This window comes from Pristis pectinata, chromosome 7 (assembly GCF_009764475.1).
Source record: "Pristis pectinata isolate sPriPec2 chromosome 7, sPriPec2.1.pri, whole genome shotgun sequence".
In the NCBI taxonomy this organism is placed as follows: Eukaryota; Metazoa; Chordata; class Chondrichthyes; order Rhinopristiformes; family Pristidae; genus Pristis; species Pristis pectinata.
The window spans coordinates 78,236,510-78,254,988 of NC_067411.1; the positions used below are offsets into that span (position 1 = coordinate 78,236,510).

Below are 18,479 nucleotides of genomic sequence, written 5' to 3' on the forward strand. Positions count from 1 at the left end.
TGATCAAGGGTCTCAGACCTAAAATGTTCACTGCCTCGCTTTCCACAGACGCTGCCTGACCTGAGTGTTTCCAGCATTTTATGGTTTTATTTCATCAGATTTACAACACTTGCAGTTTTTTTTTAATTTTCATCTCACATTCCCACTGACTCACCCCACCCTCTTCTAATCTGTACATTTTTATAAGACCTTCAATCAGTAAAGTGAGCAGGACCATAAGAGAATGGAAATTACAACAAACCATAGTGCAATCCACTTTTTTTTAAACCAAATGACATTAGTTTGATTTTAAAATTTAATGAATGTTCAAACCTCCAATCTTGGCATTGTAAGCGACTCCTATTGTGCAGTGTGAATTGTTTGCAACAGCTGCCACTTCGCCTGCACACCGGGTTCCATGCCTGTGGGACACAAGTGGAGAAATATTTAACCACAGGAGGCAAGTGAAATTCCAAAAGTTCAGAATAGCCATAAAGGTAATCATTGCAGCGCAAATAGCAGGCCTTTCCAAGCAAAGAGTGCAAATAGTTAAAACTTTAAAGAAGTCTTTAAATCTTACTATGTGTTCTCAATTCAAAAGCATTGCAATCAGTGTAATCATTTTTATTTAGAGGATTACCAACCATGAATAATATTACATTAAATTGGATGGGAATTCTTTTTTAAACCATTGTTTTTGCCTTTTCCAAATGGGAGACAACAGTAAATAAAATAATTTTAAGGAAACAGCACCAAAATATTTAACCAAAGCAGGTTATCATGAAAATTGAGTCAAATTATGTGATTTCACATTTATGTACACTTTGTAAGAATATTCCTTATATTTTTTAATCCTACTAAACTAGCTGACTTTAAAAACTTTCAGAGGTCACAGAATAGAGACCAGGAGGATGAACTCTGGGTCAACGATGTCGCTTCTGAACCCAAGGGCACTGACATTAGTAGGAATGCACCTACCCTCACCTTACACGATACAATGGGGATCAAAGAGGGGCCTTTCTTAAACCTTGAGGCTCATCTGCTGAATGGACAAATAGATAAGCCACCTGGAGAGCCAGCTCTGTGTTTTTAAATAAATGTTTGAAATATGTGCATCATAGACAACATGCCCGATGACAATTATTGAGGACTTCGGTATTGGTATATTATTGTCACTTGTATCGAGGTACAGGGAAAAGCTTGTCTTACAAACCAATCGTACAGGTCAATTCTTTACACTGTGCAGTTACATTGAGTTAGTACAGAGTGCATTGATACAGTACAGGTAAAAACAATAACAGTACAGAGTAAAATGTCACAGCTACAGAGAAAGTGCAGTGCAATAAGGTGCAAGGTCACAACAAGGTAGATCATGAGGTCATGGTCCATCTCATTGTTTAAGGGAACTGTTCAATAGTCTTATCACAGTGGGGTAGAAGCTGTCCTTAAGTCTGGTGGTATGTGCCTTCAGGCTCCTGTATCTTCTACCTGATGGAAGAGGAGAGAAGAGAGAATGTCCCAGGTGGGTAGGATCTTTGATTATGCTGGCTGCTTCACCAAGACTACGAGAGGTAAAGACAGAGACCAAGGAGGGGAGGCTGGTGTCCGTGATGCGCCGGGCTGTGTCCACAACTCTCTGTGGTTTCTTGCGGTCCTGGGCAGAGCAGTTGCCGTACCAAGCCACGATACTTCCAGATAGGAGGCTTTCTGTGGTGCATCTGTAAAAGTTGGCGAGAGTCAAAGGGGACAAACCAAATTTCTTTAGCCTCCTGAGGAAGTAGAGGTGCTGGTGAGCTTTCTTGGCTGTGGCTTCTATGTGATTTGACCAGGACAGGCTGTTGGTGATATTCACTCCCAGGAACTTGAAGCTCTCAACCCTCTCGACCACAACACCATTGATGTAGACAGGTGCATGTAACACTGTCCCCTTTCCTAAAGTCAATGACCAGTTCTTTTGTTGACATGGAGAAAAGGTTGTTGTCATGACACCATTCCACTAAGCTCTCTATCTCCCTCCTGTACTCCGACTCATCGCTGTTTGAGATACGGCCTACAACGGTGGTATCATCTGCAAACTTGTAGATGGAGTTAGAGCAGAATCTGCTCTAATAGGATAGGTATTACTGCCTATCCTCACTGATTGTAGTCTGTTTGTTAGAAAGTCAAGGATCCAGTTACAGAGGGGGGTGTTGAGTCCTAGGTCTCAGAGTTTGCTGACAAGCTTACTTGGGATTATTGTATTGAAGGCAGAGCTGTAGTCAATAAATAATAGTCTAACGTAGGTATCTTTACTTAGCATCTTAACTTTAATAATAATCCAATCTCTTTTGCAAAGGCTCCAAAATTTCAGATCCAAGTCTTGGCAAGACCTTGACATTATCTTTTTCCTCTTAAAAACCTTGTTTTTTTTAAAAATAAAAAGTCATTTAGAAATTGTAGTACAATGAGCTGCAGAAAAGGGACATGAAATTACAAAAAATCATTAAGAAACTTTAAGGTTAGGCTCTAGAGACAGTATATGATATAGAATGTGGCATGCAATTCAAAACATCTAACAAAGAAATTATTAGCGCAGTGGTCCTCTCAAAAGTTTTGGTATTTTGGCTTCCATAGCAATAGGATTTAACTAGAGGAGCAAAGATATATTGCTCCAATCATATAAGGTCCTGGTGAGACCACACCTGGAGTATTGTGTGCAGTTTTGGCATCCTTACCCAAGAAATGATACACCTGCCATAGAGGAAGTACAACAAAGGCTCAGACTAAGTCCTGGGATGGCAGGGCTATTGCATGAAGACTTGCATTTGTAACAGATTAAAAGAATTAGAGGGGATCCAATTGAAATTTATAAAAGTCTGAATGAACTAGGTAGACTGGATGTGTGAAGGATGTTTTTCCTTGCTTGGGTCTTCACAATCTCAGGTTACAGGCCAAGAGATTTAGGACTAAAATGAGAATAAATTTCTTCACTGAGAGGCTGGTGAACCTGTGGCATCTGCTACCATAGAAAGCTGTTAAGGCCAAGTCACTAAATGTACTGAAGGAGATAAATTTCTAAACAGGTGTATGGGGAGAGTACAGGAATATAGTCGTGAAATAAAGGATCAGCCACGATTTACTCCCATTCCTATTTTTCTAGGTTCTATCCTAGAATCACCCCTTTCCATCCCCTCTAATGCAAAAGGTCCTTCATTCCTATGAACAATATTGACTCAACCTACACCAATATTAGATACAAGTGGTGGAACAGGATTTAATGTCAACAGTAATGTAAAGGAAGAACTGCAGTGACAGAAGGATAAAGACCCGATATTATTTGTGAGTAAAAAATCAAACTCATTCCAGTTTATGTGGACATTAAAATTTAAAGCACAAGGGCTACCACCTGACCTGATTAAGAGTTGTGTGTTTAAAGCATGGTGATTCAGGTTTGGTTAGGTCAGGTCAGGCTCCGATGGCCCAACTCAGTATCTTATCCAGGTTAGGGCAATTTGTATCATGTTACTGTGTGGCCTTCACTTCTTTAAACATCACTGTGTGAAAGGGTTAACTGAACTATTATCACCAGAAAAATCCTCAACACAAATGTTTAATAAGCATTTAGCCATCAGAGCTCCAAAATATGTCAGGGTAGGGGAAAGAAAAATTGGCAACTAATCTGAAGAGAAATACATTAGAGAGAATTTCAACACAGTTACTTCAAGGAAGGTTAAAATTGGCACAGCTGTCAGTTACGTTTTCAGTTAGTTGTAGTTTGTGAACTCAACCAAAGTGCCAAACAAAATAAGAGTACATTTACTATGAAAACAAAAATCATTCACAAGTTGAAATATTCCAATTTCAGAACACATTACATCTTTTCCTATTACAGGGATAAGGACTCCAGTATTGCTAATGACAGCTTCAGAGTGGTTAGAGCCTTCTAAGAAAATGTGTGGACTAGAATTTTACAAGAGAAATAGAAGATTAGAAAATAAAACACTGCTTAAAAGGAGCTCTGCCACAATTATATTCCTCACTACTGGATAACATTTATATTGTTTAAATACAGAGGATAAACGAATAGAGGTTACATGAAAAAGTTACATATACAAATCCTAAATGAAGTAGATTATTGACAAGCAATCATGAATTCACCTATAGCCTTTCAAGGTAAATGGATGTTTTTCAGATTGAGGATGGTAGTAAGTGGCATTTCCTTTATCTCAGGAAGACAACCACTGATGTGCATAACATTTTATGCAAGCGACTAGGGTATCTTCCATTGAAAGTTTACAGCTGATATTAGACTTTGGGCATAGCAAATAGCAAGGATGATTCCAATCAACTGCAACAGGCTGAACCAAATTGGGAGATGGATACATGGTAGATGGAATTTCATACAGAGAAGTGCCAGGCAGGCCTCTTCAGAAAAAGTAGAGGAGAGAGTCAGTAAAGACAATGGCACAGTACTGAAGTGCGTATAGGAACAGAAATACTGGTGGCTCATAGATCTTTCAAAGTAACAGGGCATATTGAGCAAGTAATTAGCAAAGTTTATATGAAGCTCAGGATCCCATAAAGAGTTAGAGTAGAGAAAAAAAGCAGATAAGTTAGACAAAACCTTAATAAAGCTCTAGCAAGGCCACAACCAGAGTTCTGGGTCTAACTTTGGGCACGAAATCGAAGGAGGATGTGGAAGTCCTTGAGAGAGTGCAGTTGCAATTTTAGCTACAAAGTCAGCTTGGAGAAGTTGGGGTTGTTTTCCTTGGAATAAAGGTGGTTAAGAGGAATAAAAACACTCAGAGCAAGTGGCATCTGTGGAAAGGGAAATAGATTTAACCTTTTAGATCAAAGCTGCTGCCCAATTTGCTTTGCATTTCCAGCATTGTTTTTATTTCAGATTTCCAGCAACTGCAGATTTATCTTTTTTCCAGTTGAGATTGAGGGGAAATTTATAAGTGATCAGGTAGGTCAAAACATGGTAAGCAAAAATGTTCCCATAAGCTGATACTAAAATGACTAGGGACACATTTAAGGACTTAAGCATGAGATACAAGGGGATATGAAGAACAACAGTTCACAAAAACAGTGAGTGGCAATGACCTAGAGCTCCGTCTAGAGATGTTGGAGGAAGCAGAGACAATTTAAAAAGGAAGTTGGAAAAGTACTCAAGAGAAAGTAATCTTGTAGACCTTGGGGATTGAGCAAGGAAATCTGACTAGATTGCTCTGCAGAAAGCTGGCATGAACTTACTGAGCCAAATGGTCTCCTTGTATGCCAGAGTGACCACAACTCTGATTGCTTATTGGGTTCCTTTAGTGTTTGTATTGCATGACTAAACATATAAAACAGCTTTCACACAAAAATATTGCTTTATTAAAAACAAATGTTTTCATTGGAATCGCAAATAAATGAGGAACTCAGCCACATATTCTTCAAAAATGTTTTGGCAAACTTTTCATTTCCAGTAACTGATGATCTCATCAAAACACATTTGTGTTATGTTTTGACTGAAGGAAAATTTTGCCTTGAGATGCAATCACTGTTCTGTGTGATTGAAAATTGATTTCCCATCTCCCACCACACCTCCCAGAGTGAAATGTGATAACTATTTGCAGATTGGTTCCATGTCACACAGAAACATGATGGGCATTTCAGGGCTGGACTTGGCCTTGCCTCCCTAACATGATTTCAGTGGAAGCAGGACGATGTCATTCCCAATGGAGCATAGCAGGCTCACTTAAAACAAAACTGTCCTGGGAGCATCATCATTGGATATTCCCCACTGAAACTAGGTCTGCCAACATGACAATACATTCAGGCCCCAGTAAGATATTTTTATTATTCTTTTTGATTTCCACACATCCAATTTACCTCCAAAAAGTGCACCAAGTCGTGGCCTCAAGCCACAAGTCTCACTGCTGACCAGGAGTTCCATGTCTCAGCTCTCCACACCCAGAATACCCCAGTGAAGGCCCTATTTTTCTCCCCACCCCAACAATTATCACCAAGTACCACAGACTCAAATTGGTCGAGAAGATTCCACTCCCCCAAACCTTCCATCAAACCTCACACCCCAAAAGAGTAGTGTAGCTGCTGGCCTACTGTTCTGCCACCCTGCTGAACCCCTCTCCCTCCTCCTCATTGGACCTAGCCAGGGTTTGGACAACACACTTTGAATGAAAATATATAGCATCCATTCAACAGCATCAGCGAACTTGGGCTTTAGGCACAACGGAAGTCTTCTGGGAGCAGGGGGCCAGATTAAAGCAGTTCTCTTGGCCCACTGGTACATCACTCCAGTGCAACCATTTGGCTACACTGGTATTTCTAGGCAGGCAAGTCTCTCCAATGGAGTACACCCATCAATATTTTGTCTTCTCTCATGTAATAGATCCTTTAGTATGGAGTGAAGTCAGTACAGTTCCCTAAACTATTCTAAAATCATTAAAAATTAATTTTAGAAGCATCATTTATTTGTTCAGCCATCTTTCAAAACTCCATTTCAAGAATTTTCAGTTCCATCACATGTAGAGATGCAAGACATGATTCTAATACACATGCAAAAGCTAACAACAGATGCATTTAATAGCTCAAATAAGTTCCTTTGCTACTAATTATTGATAATGCAGAGCTGGCAAGAAACAGGTCAATAAATTGAAACATGATTCCACCTAACTCGCTGAGTGACATTTACATTTGTTTTTTCAAAATAAATGCAGAATTGATTTAATCTAAGCAATAAAGAAGCTCTCTAAAACCCAACAAAATTAACCATTTTTCATTTAGCAGCTCTCCACCAAATACTTTTTTCTCCCCCTTTAAGAGAATTTACAGCTATAAAGCTTTGGCTCAGGTTTCAAAAGAGACAAAGTTGGGATTCAACTCCCAAATTTCTACATGTCAAAAAGAAACTAGTTCACAGCAGTTATGAAAAAAATGATAATGTAGAATTTACAAAGCCCTGAATTTGTGAAAATGTGCTGATGTAATAGTCAATGTTGGGTGCTGTCAAACTAAATGGAAAGTACACATTTTAGCTTTGATGAATGTGAATCCTGAAAGTCACAAATGCTGTGCAGAATACCTTTGCTCATCAGCTGGACTTATGGACAAGCTTTTCAAAAAATTGGTCACCTTAGGGACATTCTAAAGTCTTAAAAACAACTGGAAACATACAACAGCCTGAAATCCTAAAGTCTTAAGAGCCTAGAGTATATCAAAAATTTAATGACATCTTTCTCTTAAATGAAAATCTGCTTTAGTCAAATACATTTGGAAGGTCAATGGTGTTCTTCTGTGGTACGTAGGGGTAAAATAGATTGGCTTTGTAAATGTCAAAATATAATTTTGCATTAATTTTTTGATAAATATGCCAACAGAGAAAGATCAAATGTAAAGGGACAGTACAAGACCTTTATCAGTGTTGATGTGCAGAGGGATCTTGAGGTCCAAGTCCATAGCTCCCTGTAAGTGGCTACACAGGTTGATTGGGTGGTAAAGGTGGCATATAGCATGCTTGCCTTTATTAGTTGAGGAATTGATTTCAAGATTCAGAAAGTTATGTTGCAGCTTTATAAAACCTCTGGTTACACCCCATCTGGAGTATTGCATTCAATTCTGGTCGCCCCATTACAGGAAGGATGGGCAGGCTTTGGAGAGGGTACAGAAGAGGTTTACCAGGATGCTACCTAGATTAGAGGGGATGTGCGATAAAGAGAGGTTGGATAAACTTGTATTTTCTTCTCTGGAGCGGCAGAGGCTGAGGGGAGATCTGATAAAGGTTTATAAGATAATGAGAGGCATAGATAGAGTAGACAGCCAGTATCTTTTTCCCAGAATTGAAATATCTAATACTAGAGGGCACGCATTTAAAGGTGAGGGGGCAAGTTCAAAGGAGATGCGTGGGACAAGTTTTTTTTTTAGAAACACAGAGTGGTGGGTGCCTGAAATGCACTGCCAGAGGTGATGATGGAAGCAAATATGATGGAGGCATTCAAGAGGCTCTTAGTTAGGCCTACGAACATGCAGGAAATGGAGGGATATGGACATTGTGTAGGCAGAAGGAATTAGTTTAGCTGGGCATTTGATTACTAATTTAATTAGGTTGGCACAACATCCTGGGCTGAAGTGCCTGTTCCTGTACTGTACGGTTCGTTGTTCTAAAAACAAACATTTCAGTGATTAATTGGAGGGGCACTAAATACAGGAAATAAGTCTATTGTATCAAGTTTTTTGGCATTCGAGATTAAAATAAATAGATTTTGTTATAAATTTTGAGCAGCTCCTTACCAAAACATCACATTCAAAGTGGTATAGATTTTAGATGCCAGTATTCTTGAATACAAGTATTGGTATATTATTGTCACTTGTACTGAAGTCCAGTGAAAAACTTGTCTTGCATACTGTTTGTATAGATCAATTCATTACACAGTGCATTGAGGTAGTACAGGGTAAAAACAATAACAGAATACAGTGTGAAGTGTCACAGCTACAGGTAGACAATAAGGTGCAAGTTCATAACAAGGTAGATTGTGAGGTCAAAAGTCCATTTTATTGTACAAGGGAACCGTTCAATAGTCTTATCACAATGGGATAGAAGCTGTTCTTGAGCCTGATGGTATGTGCCCTCAGGCTCCTGTATCTTCTGCCTGTTGGGAGAAGAGAGAAGAGAATGACCTGTGTGGGTGGGGTCATTGATGCTGGCTGCTTCACCAAGGCAGCAGGAGGTACAGACAGAGTCCATGGAGGGGAGGCTGGTTTCTGTGATGTGCTGGGCTGTGTCCACAACTCTCTGCAGTTTCTTGCAGTCCCTTGCAGTCCTGGGCAGTGCAGTTTCTATACCAAGCCATGATGCATCCAGATAGGATGCTTTCTATGGTGCATCGATAAAAGTATTGCAAATATGTAAACAAAAAATGAGACTAACTAGCTGCATCAGTGCACTGCTATTTAGTCCAGTACTGGTAAAGTGAAGTCTACTCATTTAAGGAATCATTCTTCTAATACAATCCATTGGAAATATTTTAATCCATCTTATCAATGTAACATTAGCACTTGTGCCTTATACATATACACAAGTTAAAAAAACTAAAAAAAAGAAAAAAACATTCTAGTATTCCTTCATATTCCAAGCATCTCTATAGAAGGCAGCAATGTGGTATGATGCATTTCCATAGATATAGATAAATATAATTTTCCATTGATAATACTTGATTATTCATGTTCATTCATCAGCTGGTATAACAGAAGAGTCCTGTCTTTAAAGTAAAATCTTGGGATATGGACACACATTACGCATCCATACTTGCACTAAGAAAGTGGCAAGGATCAAAAGTCTGGGATTAGTTTTATTCTTTTTCTTCATCTCCCATAGTCCCCCCTGCACTTGATAACGTATGAATGGTGCCCTTCTTTCCAAGAAACAACATGCCTCAGCTAAACATTCTAATCACAACCAATAAGAGCAAATTTCACACAGGAGGGACTACATTTTCAGTTTTACTTTTATTAACATCAGCAAATGTTACTAGGCATTCCTATTGTTCGGATTTCAGGGACAAAAATCTGTGAACAGTCATACTGTGAAATCACACCAACACCTCTACTTCTGAGAAGGCTAAGGAAATTCAGTATGTGAATGATAATTCTCAATTTCTTTTACAGATGCACCATAGAAAGCATCCAATCCAGATGCATCATGGCTTGATATGCAACTGCTCTGCCCAAGACTGCAAGGAATTGCAGAGTTGTGGACACACCTCAATCCATCACAAAAACCTGCTTCTCCTCCATTGACTCAGTTTATACTTCCCACTGCCTCAGGAAAGCAACCAGCATAATCATGGACCCTCCCACCTTGGTCATTCTTTCTTCTGCCTCCTCCTCTCGGGCAGAAAATACAAAAGCTTGAGAACATGCACAACCAGGCTTAAGTACAGCTTCTATCCTGTTGTTATCAGATGCCTTAACAGACCTCTTGTACACTAAAGATGAACTCTTGATCTCACAATCTACCTCGTCATGGCCTGTGCACTTTGTCTATCTGCACTGCACTTTCTCTGCAACTTAACACTATATTCTGCATTTTTTTTTCCTTGTGTACTTGTGCATGGAAATGATCTGTCTGGATGGCATGCAAACAAAAGCTTTGCACTGCATCTCAGCACATGTGACAATAATAAACCAATTACTGTGGTCTACAAAGCAGTAACTGCCCCCACTTTTTTCCTTGCATGCTCTATCAGACTAGTTTGTTTATATTTCAAATATTTCTGATGTAAAGCTAATGTTGCTTTCAATATCATTGTGATAACTCCAAAATACTTTGTCCTCCATACATACAAATGGTCATCTCAAAATACAGGCTCTTGCATTACAAGGCTATGCTTATTTGCCAATCTCCCTTTCTCCTGTGTCCGTGTCCCTACCTTCCCCTGTCCTTGACCACCCCCCTCCCATGAGGGAGGAATTAAAGATGCACTTTAACACATCTTACTTTAGATAAGAGAAAGTCAATTTGCTGCACACAGACAAAACCTCTGCTACAGAAAATACCTGAAGTGCTTTGAAGCTTCTACACATTTCAGACATCTATGCTCAGGTATGATTGTTATACAAAGTAAACAATGCATTTCCAATTGACGTATTCTAGTTTTATATTCAAAAAATAGCACTAATTTTTCCTGAACAGACAGCAAGTCTGACTAAGAAAAGGCTACAAAATACAGGAAAGGAGAAAATGAACCAAATCATCTCAAATGGATGTCAGTATGAACTTATCGATTACTGCTAGCTTTTATGGTATAACAAGTCTGATTAGAAAATGCCCAAGAGTCAACAGATTTTGCTTTGCTGTTATGACGCAGCAAAACATTCAACACCCTATGAGCAACTCCACTGAGGGATACTATTTTAAGACATTGCAAGTAATAACATTGAAATAGATTCTGCTTCTGGTAGCTTAGATTGTTAGAAATAGAGCAATATGAAGTTCATGACTTTCTTCTCTGATGTTGAGTTTTCCAAAGCAGTAACTAGAATAAAGTAAAACCCTGGAAACTGAATACTGTTTTCAGTACAATATTGTGTTATAAAATCTACAGAGATAGTTTCACTAGAGAACTAATGATAAGTAAATACAATTTCTAAACTCATGTCTCTTAGGAATTTTCAAGGGCAATCTTAACTACAGACTAACGTATGCGGAACACAGTGACCTAGCATTTCTACGCAAGTACAAAATAATCGCCGTCCAAGAAGAATCAAATAGCACAAAGTTCATGAAATTTTACAAGTTGTGCCCATAACTACATTGAAGCTGTTTTTACCTGAACTACTCTTTACCCAAACTAGTCAATGAGGTCAACGCAGTTGAGGAAAGCCTACATGGTTTATAGTTAGGCCTTTGGCAAGGACCCACATGAGAAACCAGCCCAAAAATTAACACAGTCTGTGGGATCCAAATTAGCAAAATGAATGCAAAATTGGTTTGTTGATAGGACACAGTGCACAATGGTCAAGTTTTTTTTTTGGAATTGGAAGCCTGTGACCAGTGGTATATACTGTAGTGATCGGTATTGGAGCCTTACTGTTTGTTATATGCATTAAACGATCTCAGTGTTAGGAGGTATGATCAGCAATCTTACTGATAACACAAAGATTGATAGTATTGTTAATAGGGAGGAGGATAGTTCTTGGCGACAGAATGACATTGATGGATTGGTGACATCATAGTGCAATAGCAGATGGAATTTAATCCTGAAAAATATTAGTTGTTACATTTTGGGAGGAGTAAAAGGACAGGATATATACAATGAAAGGTAGGCACTCAAGAAATACTGAGATCAGAGGCACCTCGTTGTACACACCCAACAACCTTTGAAGGCAGCAGCACAGACCGATAATGGTGGTAAAGACAGCATACGGGATTCTTGGTCTTCATTAATGTGGTGGCTAGAGGAAAAAAAATTCACCCAGTGGTTGAAACTTGGACCTCACTATCCGAGGAGGCAGTGGAAGTTCCCTTGTATTCAAGTATTAGGTGAACAGATGACAAACAGGACTACAGTGAGCACTGTGGAATGGGATCAGTACAGATAGGTATTTGAAGATGGACAAAAACAAGATGGGCTGAAGGGCCCGTTTCTGTGCTGTATGACTTTAGTCTTATGCAACTAGCCACATCATAAAGTTTCTGCCTATTGCGCCGACTTCCAAGAATTCATCACATTGTGCCCAGCTTCCCAGGAATCCACAACCACAATTCTAGCCTTAACTTGACACAAGTTATGAACAGAGCAAAATGAAGGAGGTCTATTCTGCAGCAGAAATGAGTTAGTATAAAATGATGAAACAAAAAACACTCCTTTCCTGGTAGTTACACAGCATGGACACAGGACCTTGCGCCTAACTTGTCCTTGCCAACCACGATATCTGTCTGAGCTAGTCCCATTTGACTACATTTAGCCTATATCCCTCTAAACCTTTCCTACCCATGTACCTGTCCAAATGTATTTTAAACATTGTAATTATACCCATCACTACAGCCTCCTCTGGCAGCTCACTCCAAATCCCCACCCACTGTGGAAAAACTTGCCTCTCAGGTCCCTTTTAAAATTTGCCCTTCTCACCTCAAATCTATGCTCTCTAGTTTTAGACTCCCCTATCCTGGGAAAATGACTGACCTTATCTACAACCCTCATGATTTCATATACCTCTACAAGGTCACCCCTCAATGCCCTAGGCTGCAGGGAAAGGAAGTCACAGCCTATCCAGCCTCTCCTTATAACTCAAGCCGTCCAGTCCTAGTAACATCCCCATGAAATGCTTCTACACCTCGTCCAGGTTAATGACATCTTTCTTATGGCTCAGCAATGAAAAATGCATACAATACTCCAAGTGTAGTCTCACCAATGACGTGTACTTGTTAAATGATATGCCAGCTCCTATACTCAATGCCCTGACGTGCCAAACGCTACCTTCAACACATTGTCCATCTGTGTAGCCACTTTTAGGGAACCATGTATCTGTATTTCTAGGTCTCTGTTCTACAACACTCTCCAGAGCCCTACCATTTACTGTGCAAGTCGTGCCCTGGTCTAGCTTACCAAAATGCAACACCTCACAGTCATCAGAGTTAAATTCCATTTCTCGTTCCTTGGCAAACTTCCCTAGTTCATCTGGATCCCATTGAATCCTAGATAACCTAGTTCACTACACCAACAATTTTGGTGTCATCTGCAGACTTACTAACCACATTAACATTATCATCTATATTAACGATTTGAATGACAGTGGACCCAGTGCTAATTCCTGTGGCACACCACTGGCCACAGGTCTCCACTACCATCCTGTCTCCTTCCACCAAGGTGATTTTGTATCCAATTGACTTTTTGTATCCAGTCCCTGGATCCCATGTGATCCAACCTTCCAAACAAGCCTACCATGCAAGACTTTGTCAGAAGCCTGCTAAAGTCCACATAGACAACTACTAACACCCTGCTCTCAATCTTCTTTGTTGCCTCTTCAAAAACCCCAGATTTGCAAAACATAATTTCCCTTGCAAAAAGCCATGCCGACCATCAGTCCTTGCCTTTTCAAATGCTGGTAGATTCTGTCCCTCAGAACCTCCTCCAGTAACATTCCCACCATTGAGGTTGGGCTCACTGTTCTATAGTTCCCTGGCTTATCCTTGCAGCCCTCCTTAAAGAAAGGTACAACATTAGTCATCCTCCAGTCTTCTGATACCTCACCAGTGGCTAATGATGATGCAAATATCTCTGCCAGGGCTCCTACAATTACTTCCCTACCTTCCCACAATGTCCGAGCATACAATTGATCAGGCCCCAGGGATTTATCCACATTAATATGTTTCAACATTGTCAGCATCTCTTCTGTTGTAATGTTGATGTGTTCCAATACATCACAATTCATTTCCCTTAATTCCTTATCTTCTCCACAGTAAAAACAGATGAGAAATATTCATTTAACACCTTGATCTCCTGGGGCTCCACACAGACAACCACATTGATCCTTAAGGGGACCTATTCTTTCCCCATTACCCCTTTATTCTTATATTGCCTGATTGTGCCAATTCCTGTAAGGTAATGTCTTCCACCTCCCCCGCCACTAATCAGTTGACATGGAAACCTTGGCACAACCTTCACTTTGGCAAAAATTGCAGCTATAGGTACAGCATGTCAATTGCACCCTTATCCAACAAATTAAAAGTTAAATATTAGCATGCAGGGATCAGATTAGTGCTCACAAGGGACACAACCTCTATATGCTTCTCCCTTGCTCACATACTTACCAGTGAACATGATACTGTCACAATAATCAAGGGATCTACAAATTTAGCAGATACTGAGTCTGGAGTTAAGCACCTCTCAAATGGTATTAAAATATTTCTGTGGATCTCATTTGCATTGTTATTTTTTTAAATTCATTTGAGGGAATGTGGACTTTGCAGGCTGATCCAGCATTTAATTACCCATCCCTAAATGCCCTTGAGGTGCTGGTGGCGAGATGCCTTCTTGAACCACTGCAGAACTCGAGGAACGACTATGCCTACAATGCTGTTAGGGAGTGTTCCTGGATTTTGACCCAGCAACAGCAAAGGAATGGCAATATATTTCTAAGTCAGGATGGTGTGTGGCTTGGAGGGCAACTTCCAAGTGGTGGTGTTCCCATGCTTTTGTTGCCCTGGTCCTTCTAGCTGGTAGAGGTCATGGGTTGGAAGGTGTTGGCTAAGGAGTCTCGGCAAGTCCCTGCAGTACATCCTGTAGATGGTGAAAATTACTGCTGCTGGACATTGTGGATGGGGTGCTTATCAAGTGAGCTGCTATGTCCTGTATGCTGTCGAGCTTCTTGAAGCTGCACTTATCTAGTTAAGTGGAAAGTACTCCCAACTTGAGCCTTGAAAATATGGACAGGGTTTTGGGAGTTAAGAGGCAGGTTATTCGCTGCAGGATTCTTAGCGTCTGATCTGCTCTTGTAGCCACATTGTGTATCCACATTGTGTATCCAGCTGCTCAAGTTCAGTTTCTGGATTTTCTCTTATTGGATTAAAAACTATCTTCCAGGACAGAAGGGCCACACACTTTGGAGCAACATACTTCAAAAAAAGGTAAAGTGGCTGTAGTTGATGCAGATTTCACCCAGCATGGTTCTCTGGTTATCTGCATCAGTCACTCAGATATTAGCCTAGTAACCCTTTCACGGGAACACATTAGTAGGATAAGAGGCAAAAAGCCATATTTAAGCATCAAGTGTAAAAAAAAACTACTTCACTTCTAATTTTATACCATTGAGAATTATTGAAGAATAAATGTCACAAATCAGGACAGACAACACCAACTCTGACACCTAGGACTCAACACCTCCCTCTGTAACTGGATCCTTTACTTTCTGACCAACAGACTGCAATCAGTGAGGATAGGCAGCAACACCTCCAGCACGACTATTCTCAACACTAGTGCCCCACAAGGCTGCATCCGCAGCCCTCTACTCTACTCCCTATATACTCAAGACTGTGTGGTCAGATTCTGCTCTAACTCCATCTACAAGTTTACAGATGATACCACCGCAGTAGGCCATATTTCAGATAATGATGAGTCAGAGTACAGGAAGGAGATAGAGCTCAATGACATGGTGTCATGACAACAGCCTTTCCCTCAATGTCAGCAAAACAAAAGAGCTGGTCATTGACTTCAGGAAAGGGGGTGGTGTACATGCACCTGTCTATATCAATGGTGCGGAGGTCGAGGGGGTTGAGAGCTTCAAGTTCCTAGGAGTGAACATCACCAAAAGCCTGTCCTGGTCCAACCACGTAAACGCCATGGCCAAAAAAGCTCACCACACTTCTACTTCCTCAGGAAGCTAAAGAAATTTGGCATGTCCCCTCTGACACTCACCAATTTTTAAATCAATGCACCATAGAAAGCATCCTATCTGGATACATCACAATTTGGTATGCCAACTGCTCTGCCCAGGACTGCAAGAAACTGCAGAGTTGTGGACACAGCCCAGCATGTCACAGAAACCAGCCTCCCCTCCATGGACTCTGTCTTTACCTCTTGCTGCCTTGGTGAAGCAGCCAGCATCATCAAAGACCCCACCCACCTGGGTCATTCTTCTCTCCTCTCCCACCCGGCAGAAGATACAGGAGCCTGAGGGCACATACCACCAGGCTCAAGGACAGCTTCTATCCCACTGTGATAAGACTATTGAACGGTTCTCTTAAACGATGAAATGGACTCTTGACCTCTCAATCTACCTTATGACCTTGCACCTTGTCTACCTGCAATGTACTTACCTGTAGCTGTGACAGTTTACTCTGTATTCTTGTTTTTACCTGTGCTAGCTCAATGCACTCTGTATTAACTCACTGTTAGTTATCTGCACTGTGTAATGCAGATTACACAGTGATCTGCACTGTGCAATGAATTGATCTGTACGAACTGTATGCAAGACAAGTTTTTCACTGCAGCTCTATACAAGTGACAATAATAAACCAATACCAATAGATATTGTCACTTTACTTGATGACTGTATACGCATGATAACTGTGCTACTAATGTAGCCAGAACTGAAGTGGATTGATCCATCTTCTTTAAGGAACAGTTTATTTGGCACATGCTTTGCTCTTGCTTTTACCTCTGCATCGTCCAACCACTAAACTTGACTATGATGCAATTCCATTGAGTCCAGCTATCTTCTTATTCTTTACTGAACTGCTGTCAGTTTTGTGCAATTTTCAACAGCAAGAGTCAGAAGATCATTTGAGCAATACAACCATTACAGCTGGAATTCAGTTTGTCACTGAGGTACGGGCACATACGCAAGAACATAAAATATTTTCTCATCCCTTTAAAGGCAAAATACAAATGCTCCAATTTTTAGAGATCAACTAGCTTAATTAAAACAGCAAGGTGAATCTGTGCCCCCTTAGGATCCACACTGCTCAGCACTTTTACCACCTAAATCATTCACTGAGCTTGGCAGTCTTCCTCAAATGCAGACTGCTTAATTGCATCAACGTTCAAACACATTTCCAACATGTTACCAGTACATACATGGTGTTTACCTGCAGGTTATTGGTGTTATGCAATGTGAAGTGTAGCTTAAGTTAATAGTTAAGACACTACTTTTATTGGTACTACCAAGTTACAGATATTACCACTTTGAGACAAGGCCCAAGCTCAAATTAATCTCAGAATTGATGTTTGGGAAATGTTATGTCAAAAGCAGATATGCATTAATTACCCTTGCATGATCAGCATTTAGCCATGTACAATGAGGTTTTGTTAAAATAAAACAAATTAATTATCCATAATTGCTACAACATTTAACAATGTAATTGTGATAAAATGTTTTCTGGAGTGGTAGGGCTGGAAGACGTTTCTAATCAAGCGGATCTTACATTATTGACAGAAATTATGAATGTTCAGCTTTCTTCTTTGGGTAAAATGCCCACTACATGCTGAAAGTATGTACATGTATTTACCCAGAACACACTTACAAGTCATATTACACATAACAAGCTGTTTTCGTAATTAAGTTTGCAATCCAGAGAAACTGCTCCACTGTACCTACTACTTAACATCTGCCCCTTCCTACTTCCATCGAACTAGGATAGGAAATAAGGCCCTTCCTTAAAAACTTTACCCACATAGTCAATTTCAGACAACTGGATTTCCAATACTATTTCATATTTATTTTAAATACAATATTAGATTATCTAATTGAATGTAAAGCTAATTGATGGATCTGCCAACTTTTCTGTTCTCTTTAGTCAATAAGGGGAGGCTTATTCATACAAGAAGGCTCAATCAGCTGGCTGAGAAGATGTATCCAGAGGGAAAAAGTTCGAATGTTATACAAATACTAGCATTGTCTAGTTGGGCTGAATGGCCTGTTTTTATATTGCAAGTTCTATAATGAGAACAACACCAGATGGCAGTATCAGAGATAATTCTGGCATTGCCCATTTATGAATATTGTCTACCCTGACAATTTAACTTAATTTCTTTTGGCTTCAGTGTTTCCAATAACTTGAATTAATTACTTTAAAATAACACAGGAGGCCAACACAGAATTATATCCCAAGTGCCTTAGTTAGCTCTGTGTTCAAGAGCACTATTGAATACAGATTGCATCCAATTTACAATTGCAAAATAAGCCAACTACCAAAGTAACCACAGCAATAGGTGCACAAAGCCAACATATTTGGATCACAATTATTCCACATAACAATGCACTTTTCTACCTTAGTTTTTAAATAACACAAGGAAATGGAGTCATTTTGTTACATGGCAGAAATTGTCTTTTATAGGTTCAGTACATCGTTTACCAAAACTTTCGACATTTCTGCAAGCCTGCCAGGGCTTGGGTGACGTTCAATCCTTCCCCTTTGTTTTCACCTTGTCTCAAAGCAAGAGTGTCAATTGCATCTCCTGACTGGGAGGAGAAATCTTCCTCAAAAGCTGCTCTGCAGCGCCAAGGTGATGGACATG

The 18,479-nt window shown here is 40.0% G+C and overlaps 1 protein-coding gene across 3 annotated transcripts in view; it reads right to left on the reverse strand.

Moving 5' to 3' along the window:
• Positions 1–18,479, reverse strand: part of pcsk5b (proprotein convertase subtilisin/kexin type 5b) — a 293,223-nt gene that overhangs the window by 209,054 nt on the left and 65,690 nt on the right. For all 3 annotated transcript variants that reach the window (XM_052019395.1, XM_052019394.1, XM_052019393.1), the window contains exon 6: positions 313–401. In XM_052019395.1, coding sequence (XP_051875355.1) covers positions 313–401 — 89 coding nt within the window. The remainder of the gene's footprint in view (positions 1–312; positions 402–18,479) is intronic.